This window comes from Argiope bruennichi, chromosome 3 (genome assembly GCF_947563725.1).
Source record: "Argiope bruennichi chromosome 3, qqArgBrue1.1, whole genome shotgun sequence".
Taxonomy (NCBI): Eukaryota; Metazoa; Arthropoda; class Arachnida; order Araneae; family Araneidae; genus Argiope; species Argiope bruennichi.
Window position 1 is genome coordinate 32051855 of NC_079153.1, and position 24131 is coordinate 32075985.

The 24131-nt window shown below is 26.5% G+C and overlaps 1 protein-coding gene across 1 annotated transcript; it reads right to left on the reverse strand.

Annotated features, from left to right (window-relative positions):
- Window positions 1-924: 924 nt before the first annotated feature.
- LOC129962606 (DDB1- and CUL4-associated factor 11-like) lies at window positions 925-24068 on the reverse strand. Its single transcript, XM_056076425.1, has 17 exons — window positions 23856-24068; window positions 21876-21961; window positions 18967-18998; window positions 18785-18889; window positions 15779-15843; window positions 13729-13829; window positions 13510-13612; window positions 13194-13237; window positions 11901-12024; window positions 11582-11639; window positions 10447-10539; window positions 6164-6256; window positions 5955-6044; window positions 4838-4901; window positions 4078-4233; window positions 3324-3430; window positions 925-2802 (listed from the first exon to the last, which is right to left on the reverse strand). The coding sequence occupies exons 1-17, from the start codon at window positions 23933-23935 to the stop codon at window positions 2647-2649; spliced, it is 1557 nt and encodes a 518-aa protein (XP_055932400.1). The 5' UTR covers window positions 23936-24068; the 3' UTR covers window positions 925-2646.
- Between the last annotated feature and the right edge of the window lie 63 nt (window positions 24069-24131).

The window sequence follows — 24131 nt, forward strand, 5'->3', positions numbered from 1 at the left end:
GATAAAGGAGTTTTAAGAAGTATATAATAGTTTCCGAGATATCATAAAAAATTCATGACTCTTTTAACATTAGAAATACCATTTTTTTGAAAACTCTGTATTTTTGGAAATTTTATAAAGTTTTCCAAAGAAGCTAATTTCATGACGGAAAACCAATTCAGAAAAGAAAATAGGCCGGTGAAAGGACAAAATTGAGGTATCAGCTAATTAAATTGTGTTAATTAATTCAGTTGTTGATTGGAATGAACCTGCTCTCTGGAAACATTTCCATCGATAGCAATTTTCTGAAGAAATAATAATAAATAACAGTTACAGAAATGCTAAATTTTTATAGTAATATAATGTCCAAACTCATACATAAAATTTTCATTTTGCAAAATCTTTCACCATATATGCAAGTGATGTCTGCATATGCAAATAATGATTTTAGCAGCCTGTTTTTTTCAATTGTATTATTAAATATATGATGGTTATAAAATCATCACAATGTGTAAATGATGAATCAATTGGAAAGCTGGTTAAAATTTATTTATTTATTATTATTACACTACTTTTAGTCTTTTTAAATTTATTTATTTACTAAGGTAATCGGAAAAATGTTTAAAAACATTGTTTCTAACATCACTGGATTGGATTCTAGGCAGAAAGTTTTTTGTACAAATGTGATTTGATATACTATGAATTTTTTTCGACAAACAAAGGGATTCAGTTTTGTTTTTTTAAATATTTCATTTTAAGATTAAAAATCTAAAAGAAATTTCATTCATTGACAACAAATTTAAATATATGTAAAAATTTAATGATTTTTACTCAATAAAAGAAAGGGGTGGCACAATTCTGCAGCAAGTATCTGTTCAGAATTTTAAAAATAAATTTTTTTTCTACTACTGCATGTATGACACATGTAGAAATCAATTATAATACTCCAAAACGATACATTGACTGACATTTTTATTTTAACATTTTTATATACACCCTTACAAGGATCAATGTAACAAAATTACAGTCACTCACATATTCAGACTGTAGAGATAACAAGCATATGCATCAATAGACAGGAATAATGCTTGTGGATAAATATTTATATGACAGGAAAGTATATATACAAATAATAATGTACTTTGTTGCCAGGAAACTATTGCTTAACTAACAGCTAGAAATTATCTATTATGTTTTTATAATTAATTTTTGAATACAAGGATACAGCTTTAGAAGTTTTCAAAGACTGTAATTGTGAATAACTTAGCAAGCAAATTATATTCAGGTGAAACAAAAAAGAAAACAATTGCAAAAATTACAGCTGTCAAAGCAAGTCTAAAATGCTTATAAAAATCTTACTTGGCTAAGAAAGTTCTTAAAATTTTGTAAGGGAAAAAAAAAAAAAAAAGAACAAATAGAAATACTTATCAAAATTCAAGACATATTCCAATTACAATATCAGATTTATACATTACATAATTGCTCAAATATATAATTATAGGATATTATTCTTTTAAAAATCATTTTAGTTTAAGAAATTATGTTCATAAAAATAATAGTGGATTTGGCAATTCTATATATTTAGTTAAAAAAAAAGTTTGAACTCAAACAGGAAAGTATATATACTTTTACTACTCTATTAAAAACAACTTATTTATTGTTAAATTCAGTCACCACAGGGAAGAATTAATATAAGAAAAATTATTTGTCCAAGATAATTAACCTAGAGAAGATTAAAGTTATGAAAATATCTCCAACTCTTTCACCATAAAACAAGAAGAAAATTCAAATAATACACACATTTTGCCAGTGACAAATATTTATAATCAATTAAAATCAACACTAATTGATTTCTACTTACATGAAATATATGAAAGATATTATGAATGAAATACAGTAAATAAACTAATTTGTAACTACACATTACTTTACATATATAGTTGCAGAAATTTCTTTACAATTCTAGTGATAATTAAACAAACAAAAAAACAATAAGAAACTATTGACTTAGTTATTAAAACCACATTAAAGGTTATAAAAAGGCACATTACATAATGCAACAGGAAGGTCACATTACAGTACATTCAATAAGAAATACAACAACAGCGATATTTCACAATGGAAATGGTATGGATTGGCAAAATACTGTACACATTCATTATATGTATATGAAATAAATTCAATAAAGATACTAATTTTTTTTGACATTGCAATATTCATTAACAGTAATAGCCAAGTAAGTTACATAAAGCAATATTATAAGTGCAGATGCAAAGAAAATATTACGACGCAAAATTTCTATGAAATCAGGCTTCACACCTATTCATGTTGTCCAATTTTGAACTATCACGCAATCTTAGGTTCACTTTATTACTACTATATAAATATTTACATCTTCACATACATGACTGAAAATTATGATACAAAATATTTTCTTTCATATTGACTATAAAAGTGTAAGAAACTATACATCATAAAACATAATTTGGAAGTCACACTAAAAGAAAAATCAAAAGTAACCGGGATTGAAAAACAAATAAAATAACACTTTTTGAAAATATATTTTTTAATTACTCTTTATTATTCTACAATAAGTAGCTCTTTCCTTAAAATAGTTTGGAAATGCAGAAAAAGAAAAAGTTAAAATTAACCCTCTTTTGTACAAACTCAGCAAATTTCAGACTCTTGTTTCCTTCGCTGATCGGCAAGGCGTTGTGATCGACGCAATCCACCATCGCCGTGGCTATAAACAGTTGAACCTTCTTCTGAATCTGAATCGATTTCAGTTTTGTTAAAGGTCCATTTCACAATAGTACCATCCCACTAAAATAATAATAATAATAATAATAATGATAAATACTTTGGTAATCATACTGTAACTAACTGATGTGAACTTCCATTAAGTCTAATCACTAATATTCAAACAAGAGCTTAAAAAAAAAAAAAAAAAAAAATAAATAAAAAACATGCCTATGCAGTTAAATAAAGTTGTATAAAAACTACCAAACAGATATAGTTGAATTATACCAACTTTCAGATTTTATAATTTTTATAAAAAGGAAATCTTTTATTACATTTGTTTATTACAATAGTTTGAAAGTTATTCTTACTTATCATACAAAGTACTGGAAAGAATTTTATCTTGCAAGTATAAAAATATGCAAATTGTTTTCTAGTTTCTAGACAAAAAGGTGTGGAACTCTTATTTTCTATATAATTAAATTCTACAAAAATTCTTTTGATATTATAATTCTGAAAAAGTGCATAATTGAAATAAAAACATTTAGTGTGATCTAAGGAAATTTTTTGAAGGTTTGATAAAACAAATTAGGCTTAGTACTTACTGAACTACTCATTATTTCATTTCTGTATGGATGCCATGAAACATCACGGACACAACCTTTGTGTCCTTTTAAAGTTGCTTTTATTTTGCCAGTAAGAACATCATAAACTGATAAAGAAGAAAAGCATTACATATTAACATTGTGCATTAGAAAATTATACATATTTAAATGGGGGGGGGGAGATGCAAAAGCAAAACATTAAATACATTTCAGGGAACCAATTTTACATCGAATTATAACAATAAATGCAACTCAAATTTGGAATTTAGAATTATGAAATTTGAATTATGCAAACCAGAAATTAGTTTCTAATATTTTATAACTCAAAATAATCTGATATAATTAATATATTGGCTCTAATTAATATACTAAGATAAAAAATATTGAAATATTAATCACACAACTTAAAGCTTAGAATTCAGTAATGCTGAAAAGACCAAGACTGTAAAGTAAAATTCAGGAATTTTTTTAATTACTGAAAAACTGGAAAAAACAAAACAAAAACATTTTTAAATATATATATAAAAATTCAGATTTCTTTTGAATTTCTTGTATTATCTCAAAAATAAATTGTAAAATGATATGTACAAGATGAAAATTGTTTAGAAGTTTCGAAATATTTATTTACTTATAAAAAAAAATTAATAGAATGTGCCTGGTTTCACTAAAGAATTTATCTATGAATATGGCGTTAGGTGTTAAAAGAACAGTGATAAATGCTAATGTTCTAAAGGGTTATAGAAAATCAACTGACCAATAATACGACCTTGAGCACAACCAGTATAAATATAACTTTGTCCAGTAGTAGTTTCTGGAGAAAAGTGACATCGAATCAAAGTCTGCAGAACACTGTGACCTCTATAGGTCATTAATGAGGTATCCCCAGGCAATTTACGTTTCTGTCTATTCACTGAAACAAACAAAAAATTTTACTAATGAGCATTGTATGAAACAAAAATATATAAAAAATTTCATGCATCTGTTATTTGAAAATTTTTTAAATCTTTTTTAGCATCTCTATGAAAATATAGAGCTTAGTATATAAACACTTGTTAGTTTCTTTATTAAATATTTCATTTTGGCTTGAAATTTCTTTTACAATTTTAAATGAATACACATAAAAGAAAACAACAAATTAAGCCACAAATAAATTATTAGAATTCAAGTCAACTGTTCTTTATGATTGTTTCTCATAGCTCAGAATAAATACATATGGAGAATAATTTAAAATGTATATAGTATACAGAAATAAATAGCACAATTTGACCATATCATCTTAACACTAATTAGCAAAGGAAGGGGAAAAAAAAAAAAAAAAAAAAAACCTTTGTTTTTAGCCTGTTTTCTTCATTTCCTCAACAGTTTATATTTTAGCTTTAATTTAATTACATTCCATAAATAATTCGTTGCTATAATATTGTTACATTTTAAATTTCCCTTTATATATATAAGTTATTATGATACGTTTTTAGCCTTCTCTGTATAATAAGATTAAAAATAATTATGAAACTTACAGCTTGTTGGGACTCTCTGCCATCTGTAGTCCCAATTGTGTGATTTGACAGCTTTATATGCACCCTGCAATTACAAGAATATGTGTTTTAGAGTATTACTAATCGATCAATTGATAATGTAATTCCAAAATACATTAATAGGATGCAAAAATATAATCAAAATAGTCATAAACTATAATACTGCATAGCTCTTAAAATCCGTCCCACAATAACATACAAAAAAACTTAAATCTCAAGGAATTTAAAAGCCTAATTTATCAGAAGAAATTAAGATAACAATTTTGCTGTGGAAGTGTAATCACTATTAGTAATAAAGGAGAATGTGTATGACTACTGTTTTGGTGTTCTGTAGGACACACAGTTTGTCTACAGCTACCAAATTTGACATGGATATATTTTGGATGTTGAAAATGAATATTTTGATAGCAATAATTTTTAAATCTTAATTAGAAATTAAGCAAAATGTTAGTAATGTTTCATAATAACCTTTGAAAATATCATAGCACAATTAAAAAAAAAAATTCAACAGTTGAAAGATTGTTTTTTAATGTTTCCAATTTAATTGTTGGCAAGTATTTCTTAAAATTTATAAATAAAAATATATGCACTATTTAAAACAATAAATTTCATTGCTGATATGAAATTCAAATTCTGATGTACAATGAATAGAGGCATATGCATTACAGATTTAATTGATAAAAAATACAGCCAATATTCTTGCTGAACCAGAAATCTGCCAAAAGCAAAAATTAAAAAAAAAAAAAAAAAAAAAAGCTTTATTATCTATTCTGTAAAACAACTGAATGTCTTGTAACAGCTCTTTGGCATCTCCCCCCCCCCCCGCTTTTCTTTAAAAATGATTTTGAATACACTGAAGAAATTTCCCAAACACCACTCTGAACAGTTAACAGAATTTTTAAAGTATAATCTGAACTGACATAAAATCAAATTAAAGGATTAATAAATGAAAACGAATGTTAAATTTTCCAAATGCAACATTAAAATTGGAGACTTCTGTAAAATACTACTTGGAAGTCCACTGAAAATTATACTTGTCAGTTTATTCAATAAACAACACTAGAACATATTTTTGACTTAAATAATAAAAGAAACTTACTTCCATACATGAAGATGGGGAAAACATACGCATATCCCATAATTTAATTGTCTGATCTTTGCTGTTAGTTATTAAATGCCTGCCATCACCCTAGAAGGAATATATTAGATTTTCAGAATATTATATATATATATATATATATATATATATATATATATATATATATAATACAAATAAAAACTGACAAACAAGATTTATATAATTCTTACTTTCGAATCAACATATGTAATACCATCTTCATGCCCAGCAAGAATACCTACAGGTTTTGGGGAAAATTCACAAAGAGTCCTGCGATCCCAAACCTGCAAGGATAAATCATTACATTTACAAACATAATAAAAGAAGCATACAAGGAGTGAGTAATTTTCATTACAGATACAAATGAAGCATTAACAAATATTATCAAGATACTGAGAAAAAAAAATTCTCTTCTAGTAACTCTGTAGCCAAAATCACATGGATAAGTTTTAAGAAGCTGTTCCAAGAAGCATAAATATAAAGCTGGTCATATAGTAAGTTGTTCCTCATGAGATTTGTAGATGCTCAAATGTTCATTTAGTTGACTTGGGAATTTGCATGGAGGAGGTAGTTATATTTCAATCTAGCAACCCCTAAACAAAATGCCCTGTATTTTTTAAAAACAATAAGTATTTGTCCCTTTTTTGGAAATGGTATTCTTGAAATTAATTTTTTTTTTTTAATAATTTCATAATTCTTCTGTCTTAAATAAAATTCTTTTCTTTCACCAGCAAACTTTTTTTCAGACTTACTAACTCATGGCTTGCTCACCTGCTTGCCATGGATATAAGATGATATGGATAAAATTATGGTATTGATGATTTGAAGGATCATTCAAAATAAATGGGATAATAATGCATGGTATTTAAATTTTCTTTTTAAACACTGTATATAAAAGAAATTCAAACTTTTACACAATGGCATCAAACAGAACAACATTTAAAATTTTAATGTGCATTTTGCAGACAAAATTACAACTCGCAAAATGAAGTGTAAGAAGATTAGAGAAGAATTTATATTTTTGAAATCAATTGAATTTTGAATAATCTATAACCAGTTTTTATGATGTTTTAGTAGGACTCCAGAGTGGCAATTCTTTTTGAATAAAAACAATCGAATCTGATCCTTTTCATGCAAATCAAAACATTTGCTTATTATCTAATATTAAGCTTCTAGATAAAGTCCAGTATCCAACTTCAGCTCCCCAAGACATTATCAGTAGGGATTGCAATACCGGTATACAGGGGTGTTTGTGGGACCCCAAAAAATCCTCGGAAACTTTTACGGACTTACTACCGGCATTTTGGAGTTTCGAGAAGGGGGGGGGGGGAGAAATGAAAAATTACAATTATGAAGTATTGAATGACCTAATTATAAAAGTTCAATGAATTACTTTTTTTGCAAAATTAATAACCATAAATTTTCAAACATATAAACTACTACATTTTATGCAAATCTTTTAAATTACCTAAATTAATTCTTTTAAAAAAAATTATCTAATTTCTGCTGCTTTTTTTTTTTATTTTCTGATGTTTGTGGGCTTGTCTTTCTTTTGTGGTGAACTTCATAATTGCAGGAAGGTTGACTTTTATTTTCCTCATTTACAGTTGAAGAAATTTCCTCGAGAACTGCACATGCAGAGGTAGAAGCAGTTTGCTTTTCTGCTAATGTAGAAGGTTTTTCAGAGACTTTTATAGGTGACTCATCTGAAATACATGTTTTTAAGTCCTCTTGATATGTTTTCCAACTTCTGTTCATATTCAGTAAGAGATCTTTGTGAATTGGATCAGTCATTGGATTTTTTGAGCCATATTTTTCACATGAGGTTTCTTTAGAAGCCATTAAATCATATTTAATAGTCTGAACTGCATCTAGGGAATCAATCTTAAGAGAGGTTCTATAGTCAGTGACAAGTGTATCCATTAAGTTGAATGCACTTTCCCTAATGGGCCATGGAAGCAGCTAAGGCAGGCTTTGACCAATTTAGCCAATGTAGGATACTTATAATCATTTGTGAAATCATCTTTTAAATTAAAAACTTTAGACCAATATTTATCAATTGTACACTTGACTTGATTTCCACTTTCATCAGATGTGTAGAGCATTTCTTTGGTGATATCAATATCACTCTGGTATAACCTTATTTCAGCTTCTACTTTTGACTTTTCATTATCACTAAAAATATGGGACATAAAAGATGATAATTTTTCAAAAGCTAATATTGTACTGGTTTTACCTCTTAGCTCTGGATCTAATGCTGTAAAACTAATTAGATATGAATTTTTAAGGGGTAATTTCTGTTTCATATGCTGAAATTTCTAAATGAAATTCTCTTGCGTACATAAATAAAAAAATATTTCAATAAGCGAAACGAAAAATTTACACGTGCATCAATAAATGAAACGAAAATTTTACACAGCGAAGAAAAAAAAGTTCCGAAGCGATCAATGACAAATAGCTAATACGGCGAAAAATCCCCCTTCTCTACTTATTGGCGCCACGCCAGTAGAGATAAGACCTTTGAACCCAGAGTCACGTTATCGCACATCTGGTCGAACGAAGTCTCCCCCTTTTTTTTCTGCCGCGCCTACTTGCCGAAAAGAATCAAGAAGAGAATGTCCGAGAACCGGGGGAATGAGTCATAACTCGCAATAAGGAAAGAACAAAAAAGAAGTTTTTTCCCCCTTTTCACGCATTATCACTGCCTTTGGAGAAAGAAAGGAAAAGTTTTCACCACACACACTGACCTTGCGTTTTCTGCTTTAAAAGCAAACAAAATTACCCAGATCAAAATAAATAATTCATTATTATTCCTACTTCCTTTTGAACGACGATCCCCGGAATTTCCGGGTGTCGAAGTTCAAAATCCCCGGAATTCCGGGGTTTCCCCGGAGCCCAAACACCCCTGGGTATACTGAATACCGGTATTTTGAGCCATTTTACAATTTCGTAATACCGGTATTCACAAGTTTAAATACGGGTTTTTCGGTATTTACTAGAAATATTTTAAATTGTCTCCACAGGGATCGCCAACATAGCAAAATAGTATACGTTTTTGTTTTTATGTCTCCCCAACGGGCGAAATTAATTAGCTAATGGCTTAATTAATTGCTTAAATCTAAATGAGCGAAACATGGATTATCCCTGAAAGAAGATATTGTATCTATAACGACTCATGGAGTAACAGTTATGAAAAAATTTGGAAAGTTGATTGGTGCAAATCAGCAATTGTGCTTTGCTCATGGATTTCAATTAGCAGTAAATACCAAATATACCAAAAAAAATAAAGAATAGAAGAATCCAAATATTGCGGATATAGAAACTTCGGATTCCGACATTGAAGACAGTAAGAGTGAGAGCGATATTGACAATGAAGATAATGACAATGTAATTGTGGAAGAAGATATTGCTAATGAGGATGAAATATTAACCCATCAAGAATTGCTTCCTATAATTTATAAAGTTCGAGAAATTGTTAAGATATTTAAACTTTCCCCTACAAAAAATATATATACTAACTGAAAATAAAACAGAATATATGTCAATAATATATTCTAAGACACGTTGGAACAGTTTACTCCTAATGATGGAGCGGTTTTTGAAATTTAGAAATCCAATCCAAAAAGCAATAATCAACTTAAACCTGCAAATTAATTTTTTCAGACAGTGAATTCGTCTTAATATCCAGAACTATACCAGTTCTACTTCCAATAAAACTGACTATAGAGGCATTATGTCGGAGAGATTTTAATTTATTAACAGCTAATGCAACAATAAATTTCATGTTGCAATCATGAAAGAACAGCACAAATCACTATCTGAAGAACGTAGACGTAGATACCGAAAGAGCGTTTACGACAGCTGGTAATTTTTACACAAAATTACTTTTCAGCTTTAATGACAGTACAACTGATGCATTATGTTTTTTAAGATCATATTTCCAAAATTTGTATTAGTACCACAGACTGAATAGTGATATTTACAATTTTTTTTTTTTGTGATTTAAATAAATAAGTTGTTTTTTTTTACTTTTTTGTGATTCTTTATATACTATTATAAGTTCCATATTATTTTTTGTGATAATACACTCTTTTATAAAACTGGCAAATAAAACAAAGAAACACCTTGTTTTCTTTCTTTTTCTAAAATTTCTAATACCGGTATTAAAACCGGTATCCCGGTATTAAGATCTATAAAATACCGAATACCGGTATTGAAATTTTGGTCCGGTATTGCAATCCCTAATTATCAGACAGTTCCAATTGCCCAAAGTAATAAAATCCTCCCCACCTTAATTGTACATGCGAAGCATCTATAATAAACAATAACTTCTTAATATGTATAAACTTGGAAAATGTGCGGCGACATTTCATTGCTTTTGGAAAACAGTATCTTTATTTGCCCATATGATAAAACTATAAATAGGTCACGATTATTTCATAACATTTAATTAATTGATCAAAGTGTACTTTACCTTACAAATACCATCATCTCCACCACTAAAAAGAATTTGCGAAGTGTTATCAGCAAAGGCAACTGTATTTACATCATCCTCATGAGAATATATCTGTAAAATAAAAATAGATAACAATGTACATACAATATTCATTATACATACATGACATTAATGTTAGTAAACCACTTATTAATTCACATTTAGGTTGTATTTAGTCATAAATGAAATTATATCTGCATTATAAATGATAATTAAGGAGGATTTAATCTATCAAATCAGTATTAAAGATTCATGATTTCTACATCTCTGATTTTACCTGTGAAACATGATTAAACTGATTACAGTTAATCTAACAATATTTTATCACCAGCATATATAATTAAATCTAACGTTTCATGAAATGTGCAAACTTTTTTGAAATAAATTTTAAGGATCTCATTTCTCAAGATTTATATGAAATTGGACTTTTTCAAGGATAATGGTGATAAATGTGACAAAAACAGATAACTTTTCTCTTATTAATGTACATGTAGGATTAAAATTTGAACATTAATTTATTGCCAAGTAGGGGAAACTGTAAAATAATTTTCAAATTTTGGTAAATATAAATAAAATTCATAAAAAATCAATTTTATGTCATTAATAATGCATGGATATTTAGAAAAAACTGTCTGTAAAATTAATTAACCATATTAAAACATAAAAGAAAATTTTTCTATAACAAGGTAGTTCATTATATACTGCTACAATGACTCCTATAGCATTTAAATTGTCTTAGAAAATTGACAAAAATTAATCTACTAAAACACTTTTTTTTTTTTTTAAATTTTCAAAATACAATCAATAAAACATAAGTTATTTAGTATATCCAAACTCTTAAAAAGATTGGCCTTTTAATTCTTATGGAAAAAAAAAAAATATTTTAAAATACAGAACAAGAAACAATGAACAATTTTTAAAAAATAATTTTTTGTAGAATAAAATGAATTTTTATAGATTAAATTCTTTTATGAATAGATAACTATATAACTTTTTTTTATTATCACAGTCAATAAGATTTGACAAATTTTACAAGGAACAATTTTAAATCTCTCTCTCACACACACACACAAAAACACACCAATTTTTCTTGTATAAGAAAAGAAATACTTACTCTTAAAGTTCTTCTATTTACTTCTCTGTTATATACATATAAATATTGATCATTGGCCCTAAAAATATAATTAAAATAGTAAAAAAAAAAAAAAAAAAAAAAAAAAGGAATTGCTACCATTTTCCTTCACCACTTCTATTATTATTAAAAGAATTAAAAACAATACTTAAAAAATAAATTCATTTTAAAAAAATTTAAAATCTCAGAATAAAAGACAAAATTACAAAAAAATATTCATTAATAAGAATAAGACAGCAGACATAAAGACTGGATGAAAATTAAAAATAAATAATAATAATAATAAAGAATATTAATCTACCCGCCAAGAATTTCACTTCCGTCTTGAGAAAATCGAAGAGCAAAAACACAAAATCTTCGTTCTTCAGGGTAAAGTGGAAGAGCCTCATGAAGTTCCTGATCCTCACTTACATTACAAATATGAACTAGATTGTAGAGAGAAAATAAATAAAAGTAATAAAACGTCTCACTTTGCAACGTTTAACACCACAGCATGGTATCTGATTATTAGTAATACAGTATTATTACAGTATTTTCTGTTTGCAAAATTACTTCTTAGAAGATAATAACTAAATCATACATTCCAAAACTTTTTCTTTAAATGAAATGCTTGATTTTATATTATCTATGGAAAATCATGCTAAAATTTCTTGTACATTTTAAAAATGAAGGCATTTGAAAAATTGCATAATATTAATAGAAAAACTTAAGAGTATGATGTAATCAAAAAAAGAAGACCAAAATTTTTTATATTTGAAAGTGAACTTGTCAAAATGTTAAATGATGTGCCAGTAATTTGACAAATACAAAATACATATAAATAATAATGACAGAATAGAAAGCAAAATCATTCAATAAAACAAATTTTCAACAAAAAGCACATGCGTTATTAAGTTTATTTTTCATCTAAAATACCAATTTTTATAATTGAAAGAAAAATCACTATTTTTGCAAAATTCAACAATTTAATGTCTTTCTTTTTTTACTCATGATTCTATAATGAATCACTATTTTCAGAAATGAGGGATTCTAGTTACATTCTGAAGTATTATGAATGTGGTAAGATAAGTAGATAAGGCATTACAAATTATGAAATATATATCCATATAATAAAATTTCTGAGAAAAAGCAAAAAAGTTCTCTTCAAAAAATTTATGCATTTGTAACCAGACAGAATGTTTAATTTTATAGCAGCTTCCAAAATTGCTTTTTTAAATTCATTATCAAACAATGATCACATCACAGGAAGACAGTAATCAGAAAAAGGGAGCAAGCAGAAACATTCAGAACTAATATATATTTGTATACCATAATATATACTAATATACATAAAATTAATATAAAGGGGATTTTACCAAAATTTAGCTGAGCATGCATTTATTTTAAGCATGTGATTTGCATATGACACTATACCTTAAAGTTGGAGTCAACACTATAGAAATAATACTCTGAGAAATATTAGAAAGCCAGAATCCTATGAAACTCAGAAGTCTAAATTCAAGTATTTAGAAAATAATTTTAACAATGCAGATAAATTGGATTAATTACATTTTATGTAAATATAGAAGCTATAGAGAATGAGTGAACTACTTACTACATTCAGACCAGCTGCAGTAAATAAAAGTGTTTCCATCTGGGCTGAAATTAGTTTGAAAAATTAGATAAAATTATATTTTGATTTAAAAAACACAATTTAAAAAAAGGAACCAGAATTAAGCATGAAAAGAGAGCCATTAATTCAAAATTTTAAAATATAAAAAATGCCCTTAATAGCTATAAAAAAACTCTTAATAGCATTATATTAGTAGAATCAAAAATAACCCAATATCTTTTGCAATTTATTACCACATTGTATATAATCACTTTTTAAACATGTATTTTTTTACTACCACAATAAAATAAATAGTTACCTAACAGCAGTGTCTAAAATACTCCATCCAACATCTCTTGCTTCAACAAGTTTTTTCAGATTAAAAAGTCCTTTACTTGTATCATATAACCTGATACAATAATCTGGGGGCCAAGTAAGAGATTTTTTAGTATATTTAAATAAAAACAGCAGAAGTGAAATTCTTTCTTATGAATTAAAACGTAATGAACAAACAAATTTGTTACTCAGTAACTCTTACCTTGTGCAGCTGACATAAAAACATCACCATCTCTGGCAAAAGTACCACAAAATACCTTTCCTGTATAACGGTCTAGAACATCTTTCTTATTAGGAATTACCCTAAAAAAATATTTTTATAAAAATTAATTCAACCCTATAAAAAATGAACATTGAACAATAACAAAAACATATCAAGAAAAAAGTTATCCAGCATTAAAATATATAGAACCACATGAATATACTATAAGTGAATAGTAATTAAAGATTATATAAGGGACAGAGAGATACTTCTATGCATAATGAAAATAAAATTAGCATTTCAACATTTTTAATTATGAAAAATTATCAATTTAAATTATTATTGATTCAAAAATGTTGAACTATAACTATAATTTTAAGTAGAATAAAAAATCAACTTTAGATTTAAATCTGAGGTCAATAATGCTAAATTATGAAAAAGCATACCAATGTAATCAGATATAATTCCTTACACAAGAACTACTAAAACAAATTCTTAAATGAAGCATGTTTTAAATTGAAGAATATTAATAGCATTGTGTAAGAGAGGCTTGGAAATAAAAGTAATCTGCAAACAATTACCTCCTCTCAGTTTTATATTAACAAAATGGCATACCTGATCTTGAGCATAAACAGTAATCTAAAGTTTCTGCTTTCAATGGTATATTAAGCTTATAAAAAACAATTATATAGCACCCAGGTTTCAAACCAGTAAATAATGTTTTCAGACTTACAAATAAAACTAAATACAAGTATTTATCCACTGAAATGTAAATATACAAAATATTTTCCATTAGAAAGAAGGCAATATTTAAATGAAAATATTTGAAAAACGTATGTTTCTAGGAAAGAGAATATAGAAAAGCATATTCCAGTGACAATATGCTTTTCTCATTATCTTATTACACACAATGAGGAAGCAAAATTAAATATGACAATAAAGCAAAAAATTAGATAAAATTCTATTTATTTGTAGTCTTAATAGATAAGCCACGAAGAAAATCAATGCATTTTAAAAGTGTAATACAAATTTATACATATTATTACATCATTCACAGACCTATCATACACTTAAAATTAATTTCAGATCTATACTGTCTTATTATAAAATTTATTGACCAAGTTAGACAATTAAAATAATGGAATAAACTTTCAAACATTCTAAACAAGTTGGACCATTTCTAAAACAAAATATTACAAGAAAAATCAACAATAATTCAGCTAGTAATGAAAGAAGCATATTTGAATATTCCATCACTAAATAGTTTAAAAATATAATATTTTTAAAATCATTTCAAAAATTAAATATTAAAAAATGATAATGCATTTGTTTAAATATATTTCATTACACAAAATAAATTTAGATTCGTAATCCTTGTTTCTCACATCTCATGAAAGAAATATGAATTATCAGAAAAGAAGGAGGATGCGTATTTTCTTGAATCCAATTCTTATTTTTCCAGTATATTCAATATTCAGAATAAAAATAAATGACTTATGTAATGAATTTGTACACAGATGTGAAAAAAAAAAAAAAAATCCAGCAGAATTTTAAAAAAATAAACAATAGGTATACATTTTTCAGATATCCTTTTACAATAAATCATCGTATCTAAGCTCAATCCATACCGCCTTAAAAAAAGATCTGAAATTCTCATCTTAAAGCAATAGATGTCAAGTAAATCATAAGCAGTTAAAAAACTTTTCTACTGACACTAGTATTAAACTGAATTTTATATTTTTTTTTAAAAAAAAGGAGACATGGAGCTAACAGATAGAACTGGAAAAAAAAAAAGTATAAATATAGGACAAATTTTACATTGTAATTGTAAAACAAATTTTTGGTCTCTTGCATACATGATAAATATTTACAAAATTCAAATGAAAAAAAAAAATGTCAAAAATAATTTAATAAACCATTTATATACAAAATAATTTGTTTATGAATTGTAATATGCAACAGACTATAATTTAAAGCAATGCAGGAATAAGCTATATATCATTAAAAACTTCAACAATTGATAAGTAAATTAAATTATAATTATAGTTACCTCTGCATTATTTGACAACGGTCACCTAAACTAAAATGCTGCCTGCCATTCATTCCAATTTCTCTCTATAAGAAAATAAAGCACTTATGAGAATTTTCAAGAAATTAAGGGACAATTGGTCATTTGAATAGTGAAACAGAAATTCTATCAGCTTTTTAAAATTATTCTCTTACATTTCTTTGAATATTTGAATGATTTTTTAAATTGATTGAGTTTTCATTTTTTATCTTTAATACACAGTAAGAAAGTGATTATATAATTACATACATTATTCATAACACAGGGACAATGATATCAAATCAAATCTTCATTGCCATCAAGAATGGAAGAGAAAAGGAAGAATAAAGATTTAGAAATATAAACAAAACTGTGAAAACAGTAAATAAAGATTTTAAATATATGTAGCATATTTTAGAAAGATATGAATATTCAGCAGTACAAACTGATTCTTCATAACTTATTATAGTAAGACTTATAAAATGAAAATAAGAATCCTAAAATATCACTTTATTACTATATAATAGTCCTTATTAGCTTTTAAGAGAAAGAAGAGAAATAGTTAGTAATTTCCACTTTTAATGCAAAATAGCAGAAAGGAGGTGATAATTTTGGGGTACAATGTAGCTCTAAATGCATTCAAAGAGCAAAATTCAGATTTAATTTTACAATACACATAAAAATAGATATTAATTTAGTGATGTGCAACTTCATAAATATGGTTTGGTTAATTATTACAGTACACTCCCGATTATCCGCGGAATTGGGTGGCGCGGCCGCCGCGGATAACAAAAATCGCGGATAATCCGAAAAAAGCTAAAAACGGGTATAGCAAAAAGGAAAACAGTCATTCCAACTTTGAAAAATCGTTTTACGTACAATAAAACGTAAAATAAACAGCAGGAAATGTTTAACTAACGCTTAATATTTTAGTATATCACTCAAAACTAACCTAAAATGCATTTTGTTAATGAAAACAGAAAAGTGCTTTGTACTTACGAGAGGCGTCTAGGATACACAGAAAAATTAATACATATGTACTGTTTTAATACTGTAATGTATTATGTAATTACAAAAGCATAACGGTAAAACTGCACCTTTTTAAAAAAATCAGACAAAAAAAAAAAAAAAAAAAACTTTTTGCGGCAGGCGCGGATAATCCGCACCGCGGATAATCGGGAGTCTACTGTATTTGCTAAACAAATAAAAATCTCTACATCAGCAGAATTCAAAATTAACATCTTACTGGAAGGACTGGTAAGTAATGTTGTATTTAGATTTAAAATGTTTTTTGTTTTGCAGATCAAGAAGCGAATATTAATCCACTAATTAATAACATGTCATTAGTAATCAAGGTGATTGCTTCATTGACAAAAAAATATAATAAAACTATTTGCATTAACCAGTTGAAAAATATAGTATTAGTTCACCACCATATAAAGATTTGTAACAAATATTTTGCATTTTTTAATGATTTTCATTGGCAATACTTTTAAACATATCCATGAACAGCAAATATAAACATTAGATAGCATGAGAATATCAATGTAATTTTCAGTAACTTTTGAATATTTTTCTCATATGAATTAAAAATGTAATGTTTTTATATGTATCATAAGGAAATATATATCAGTAATAAATGTCTTTAAGTAAATGTCTTTTCCAAAAAGACATTTACTTAAAAGATAGAACTACAAACTTAAGCATAATTTGCAAAAAAAAAAAAAAACCTACTGAAAAATGATTGGAGAAGTAGAAAGTAAAAACTCACTATTGACATCCATTATTAATTTAATTTTTGATATTTTTTAAAATTCAAGAAAACTTATACCATAAAAATGCACTGCTTATCTATAGATAAAAAGTCTTTTAACATATATTGTTATTTTTCCCATACAAGATATTTATTTAGTTTTATTTACTAAATATTTATAGTAAATACACAAACAACCGAAAGAGGAAGTGCTCTTTAAGAATAGATAAAATGAAAATAATAAAATTTTACATAAAATTATTTATTTTTATTAAAATTAGAAAATTATTTGTGTTAAAATGAAATATAAAATTATTAGCATGTAAAATGCAGAAAGAAAAATCTCTAAATGTTATATCTTGAAAAAAAAAAAAAAAATGTTTCATTAAGCAACATAATTATTATACCATCCTCCATCTACAGAAGGAAAAGAAAATTGCAGACACAGAAAAGGGGGGAAAAAACAGTTTAAGGGAAATGTAATACAATTTTTTAAATTCAATTTTTTAAAGAGGCTAGAAAAAATGCCTAACCAAGCATAATGCTTTAAATTAAAAAAAAAAAAAAAAAAAAACTCAAGAGTCACATATATATGTATACACACACATATATATAGGGTAATTTAAAATGAATATAGTGTTACAAATGGCTATAACTATTTAATGAATAAGAATTTATCAATAAGATTAACACATAATGTAGACGGAACTTCAAAATTTTGTATATATACCTCATAGATGTTCTATGCGACTTTGGTCAAACGGACAATATCTAGGCTGTAGTCTATTTCATGCCATACAATCTGAAGCATGTTGGCAGTCACCGATGCAAGCACATTACAATTATGTATTTTGAGTTCTTCAATTGTTTTAGGCATGAGAAGCATTTAGTTTGCGTCGGTGATTGTAGGCATGTTTCAGAATGTATGGCATGAAATGGACTACTGCATAAATATTGTCCATGTGACCAAAGGAAGTCACATAAATATCTATGACATATGTATACAAAATTTTGACATTCCATCCACATTATATGTTAATCTTATCAATAAATTCTTTTCTTTTTCATCAAATAGTTATAACTGTTTGTAATCGCTATATTCATTTTGAATTACCTTGTATATATAGTTTCCTTGCATACACTTACCTACTTTAAGGAATTCTGATAAATATGTAAGAAAATTAAAACACCATTATAATTTTATTATAGATATTAAATAATCATTACATGTTTTTAAATTTAAATAAAGTTCTTACTGATCTCAACATGCAGGGTAACGGAATCATACCCGCTGGAGAATTCGCATGCCGATCATTCAGTGCTCCAGAATTGAGAAGAATGGCTTGGCTTAAATCACTGCCCTAAGAGCAAAAAAATATTGTGAAATATTTTCTGATGAAAAATAAATTTTTGAACAATAAATGTGATGTAATTTTACCTTAAGGCAGGAGGTATCAGGATAATGATCAGCTGTAAAAGTAAAGAAAAAATAGATGTTACTATGACTTGAGCCCAACAGTTCTACATTATGAGCATTTCAATTATATTTCTATGATACTGCTTTGCAATTTCTTAAGTTATATTCCATCATTCAATATTATATCCCCCCCCCAAAAAAAATACTTGCAAACTAAAATATATCATGCATACTAAAAGTGGATAGATATTAGTTGATAACAAATCAAGATTATATCGTAGAAATTCATCATTTGGGATAAGTATGGGGTATAAAAATTCACTTGAGGATCTTTACAATCATTGCAAAATCTGTGTAAAAACATCAGACCATTTGGGAATGCATTAATAATACTTGCAGATTTGAGGCAAATATTGCCTCCAATTCCTTGCTTGATGTCAGCAGATGAAATAAATTCTTGCTTGAAATAATCTATTTTGTGAAAACATGTAAAGACATTGTAATTAAATACAAACATATGTGCAGAGCTAAAAAATGATTGATTAGCTGATATATTCTCATACCAATTGCCAGAAGTTGGGAACAGATTAGTCTGTTGATCTGATTCAGGAGGAATTTCATTGCATCACAACTTCTGCATTTTAGCGACATCAAAAGAAGAATTGGTTGAAAAAGTATTTCCTAATATTCAAACCAATTACTACAATCCCGAAAGGCTGAGTTAGTGATCTATCCTTGCAGCAAAAACATTTATGAGCTTAACAGTATTATTTAGTTTAACATTCAAATCAAGGCAGTGAAACAAACAAGTCTATCCATTATTGAGGAAGCAGGTTAACTGTCAAACAATTTTTGAATGCACATACTGCAATTGAAAATTGATGTACCAGTTATCATGTTGCAAAATATCAATCAACCAAGGCTTTCAATGCTTGTAGTAAAAAAATTAATGCCCAACAATCTCGACAGGACCTTTCAATGATGAAGATGCCCTCATTCTTCATATTCCAGTTATTTCAACAAATATGCCATTTCAATTTAAGAGATAGCAATTTCCAACTTGTATGGAGTTTGCAATCTACATCAACAAAGCTCTAGGCTAATCTTTAGAAGTGTGCGATTTAGATTTACACATGGATTCTTCTCACATGGATAATTATATGTTGAGTGTTCTAGAACCAGCAAACCAAACAATCTTTAAATGTACAGAGACAATGAAACTACAAACACTACTGTATATCTAAAAGCATTATAAAATTAATCATATTGGAAACATACACTTTCTCTCCCCCCCCCCCATTTAACCAGACTTGAGTCACAGGAACAAGTGGCCGGATACAGCTAGTTTTAAAGTACAAACAAAATGATATAACAAAAATATTTTTTAAATTAACTTTAAAAATTTCAGACAATAAATCAAACATCCCAAATGAATCAAATTTTCATCAACTTAGAAACAACAAATATGAAGCCAATTCATCTGAAAAGAAACCAAATACAATCTGATATTTATGAAGTGAATAATATATATCAATATGCAGATTTTCATTAAACATGGATATACCTTTTTTTAAATATAAATATTCTATGCAACAAAGTTGAAAATGAAAATTTGAAAATGCACATCAGAAAAATAAGGAGTGTGTTCACATCAAATCTTAAAATGCTTCCAGATTATGATAAGTTTTGTGTATAGCTTCAAAAGTAGAGAAAGGAATAAAGTGCACATTTTAGAACTATCTCTTTCTATTGATCAATTTGATATGTAGCATATTTTTTTTTTTGATATTTACACAAAATAAGAAATTTCACTTATCTAGATTATTATAGTGTTGGATGACATAATTTACTCTCGGATGAAATTTGTCTCAAATCAATACATATCCATATTTTGAATTAAAGAATATATCAATATATTTAATTTATCTAGACCATTATATTTCAGATATATTTATATACACATGGGTAACCAGATATAGTTTTCCCCACTCAGATTTTATTCTGCTCTACCACTTTCAAGTAAAAATCTCATATGAAATTTCACTGTTTTGCTTGTTTCACTTTTAAGTTATTTTCAGAAACACAATTTTAATTGTATCATATTAATTTTGGGAGATTAATCAAATTCTTCAAGTTAATTTTTATTATATATAATCATAATTCTATCTTCAAGTATACAAGGTGTTTTATTTAAATTGAAATAATTTTTGAGATGCTAATGTCACCAGAATTGCTTACAATGACAAGGGACATAAAATGGAATTTTTTAACATTCCCATTAATCTTTTCTAATAAATTTTCTGAAACTGATATTTATGAAATGAAATAAGACTATTGAATTCTAATTTGTATTTTTATCAAATAAATAAAAGCTATGTTCACATCCATCATTCACTACATTAACAAATTATTATTGAATTTTTTTAAAATTATTATTATGCTATAATGCCACATTAGCAATCACTGGATATAACAATTTTTAACCTTCTGACAACGACCAATAATAAGTAAAAATTATGGACCATTAAGCACTTAATAAAGAACAATAAAAAATATGTATATTTATCTGTTGTATTTTATTAAAATATCAATTTACAACAAAAATGCATTACAATGAATGGTACAATAAAAAATTGATTATAAATTCAATGTAAATTCTTCACTAAACATTAAAATATATTACTTTTGTATGTGTCTCATCAAAGATTTTATATCCAACTAAAAATTATCTGTACAATATAATCACAGGAAATCTATTTTTTAAATTATGCAACTGACTAAATTATAAAACTTAATTTCGTGTTTTATTAAAAATAAGTATTTTTTAAATATAAACATACAGATTTAACCCCTTTCTTGTACCTATATTAATTAATTTAAGTAAGAATAAGCAAACAATCAAGATATATTAAATATGAACATAAAAAGACCTTTAGGAGTGCAGCGAACAGCAGTTTCATCATCAGAACCATCATTGTATAACTGAGGAGATGCTGCAATTATTCGCACTTGTCCACTGAAATAAATTATTATTCAAATATTAAATAAATTAAACTATCTAACTTTTAAAAATATTTAATTTTAACTATAATAATATACAAATTTCTTTTAAAATAAAACTTTTAATATTTGTGGCACGAAGATTAGAATTTCTATTTTGGATGTTTGAAAAGTTAAACAAAGCTCAGTGGTAGAGTATATGTTCCATTTTCTCATTAAAAAAAATCATTTATGGTTTTTGAAGAGTACTAAAAGAGATTATTACAAGAAAATATTTCATAAATTCTATCTTTCTATTTTTATGACAGCATATTACTATTATGTCATTGCTTCCATAATTAATTATCAAAGTTAATTTAGAAATTACAATCATGCTATTATTTAATACAAAGGAAGTTTTAGCAAAGGATTCAATTCGATAATTTAAATCCAAATTGAAATAACTAAGTATTGGAAGTTTCATACAATCAACTGCATCTCAACAGTATTTGAAAACAATAAATATTTGCATGAAATCTTCAAAAAGAAACTAAATAGTTACTCATTTATGCAGAACAGGTAGGTTTATATTTTTTAGCAATAATTTCAAGATGGATATTGAATTAATTTGAACAAAAGTAGCTCAGTTTAACAATCTGAGTTATTAACAAGAAAATCATCACATTTAAAAATTCAATAGTTTATATGAAACTTTTCATACTTGTATTTTTCATTTGAAAAAACTCAAATAATTATTTATTTTAATGTATTATTTAAAACTTGAATAAGAGAAACTAGAAACTGTTTCATAATTTATAATCAAATTACAAAGGATAAACAGTCTATACACATTATAAAGTGTACCAGAAAAATCGCAATTAAAACTATTAACATGATTATTATGTTTAGAAAAACAATTGATAGGATTGCAACCCTTACATTTTCATGAAAATTTTGGTTCAAAAAGAACTTTTCATGAAATGGCATTTTCTAAAAAATATATATTCTTAAATAACCTAAAATGATAATAGTAGTTCTTAACACATTATTACAACTCCAATCTGCTTTACACTGACACCATAACAATTATGTTAAAAACTGCTCAAATGGATGAAGTTATATGCATAAGTAAAAATCTAATTTAAATTCTAAAAAAATTAATTTAATTTATTCTTACACTGCTTAAGTAATAGTTTGCTTTAAAAGAATCAGGTTTAATACATGCTTTTTCTCCACAAAATGCAAAAATTTATAAAATAATTTATAAGTACCAAATAAAAACTTATATTATAGAAATAAAAGCAACATTTTCCTTCCACAAATTTCAACTAAAATGCCTGAATTTTGACTTTGAACCCTAAAAGAATTTATATCAAAAATCAAACATATCTCCTAAAACCAAAATTTCAAAGTGATAATTCTATATAAAAAAATCTGCTCAAATTCAGTCGGACACATTTTTAGGTTCATTTCTTTTGACGACATATACAAAGAATATATTTTTATCTTAAAAATTTACATCTTCCTTAATATTGTTAAACATTTACAGTTATTTTTCAATAATGACAATATTCCTCTGCAAAATACATAAGACATTTGTTTTTATATATCTATCATCCAATTTGAATGCTTCTTTATAAAAAAATTCTTTCTTTCGTTCTTTATAAAAAATTGTATTGATCATATGAATAAACTTCTTATTTGCATAGCGGTGTAACAATTTTTCTTTAAAAATTATGAATGTAATTTTGTATAAGATGTAATGAAAAATGAGATTGTATTTGCAGAGACTAAATTGATACTATTTTTCAATAATGAATTTCCAGCATAGGAAAAAAGAATATACTTATAGGTATAAATTAATAGTTCACACAAATTTTTATTATTCGAAAAACTCATATGACACACTCTTATATAAGATGAAAATATACCTGCTGATTAAGTATTGTAAGATGGCTGCAATATCATTGCTGTTATGTTCACTATCGGAATCCAGATCGTTGAAATCCATCTTTTCGTTCTATTATAATATAATAGCTTTTACAAATAAAGAAGCAGAAAAAAGTTAAAATAATTTATAACATCTTAAATACGCGACGTATCATGCCCTATGTAGCAAAGGAAAGCTATACAGATTTGTTGATATTCGGAAAATGATAGTACAGCAGAAACGACAAATATCATATCTAATATAAATTAAGAAAGCT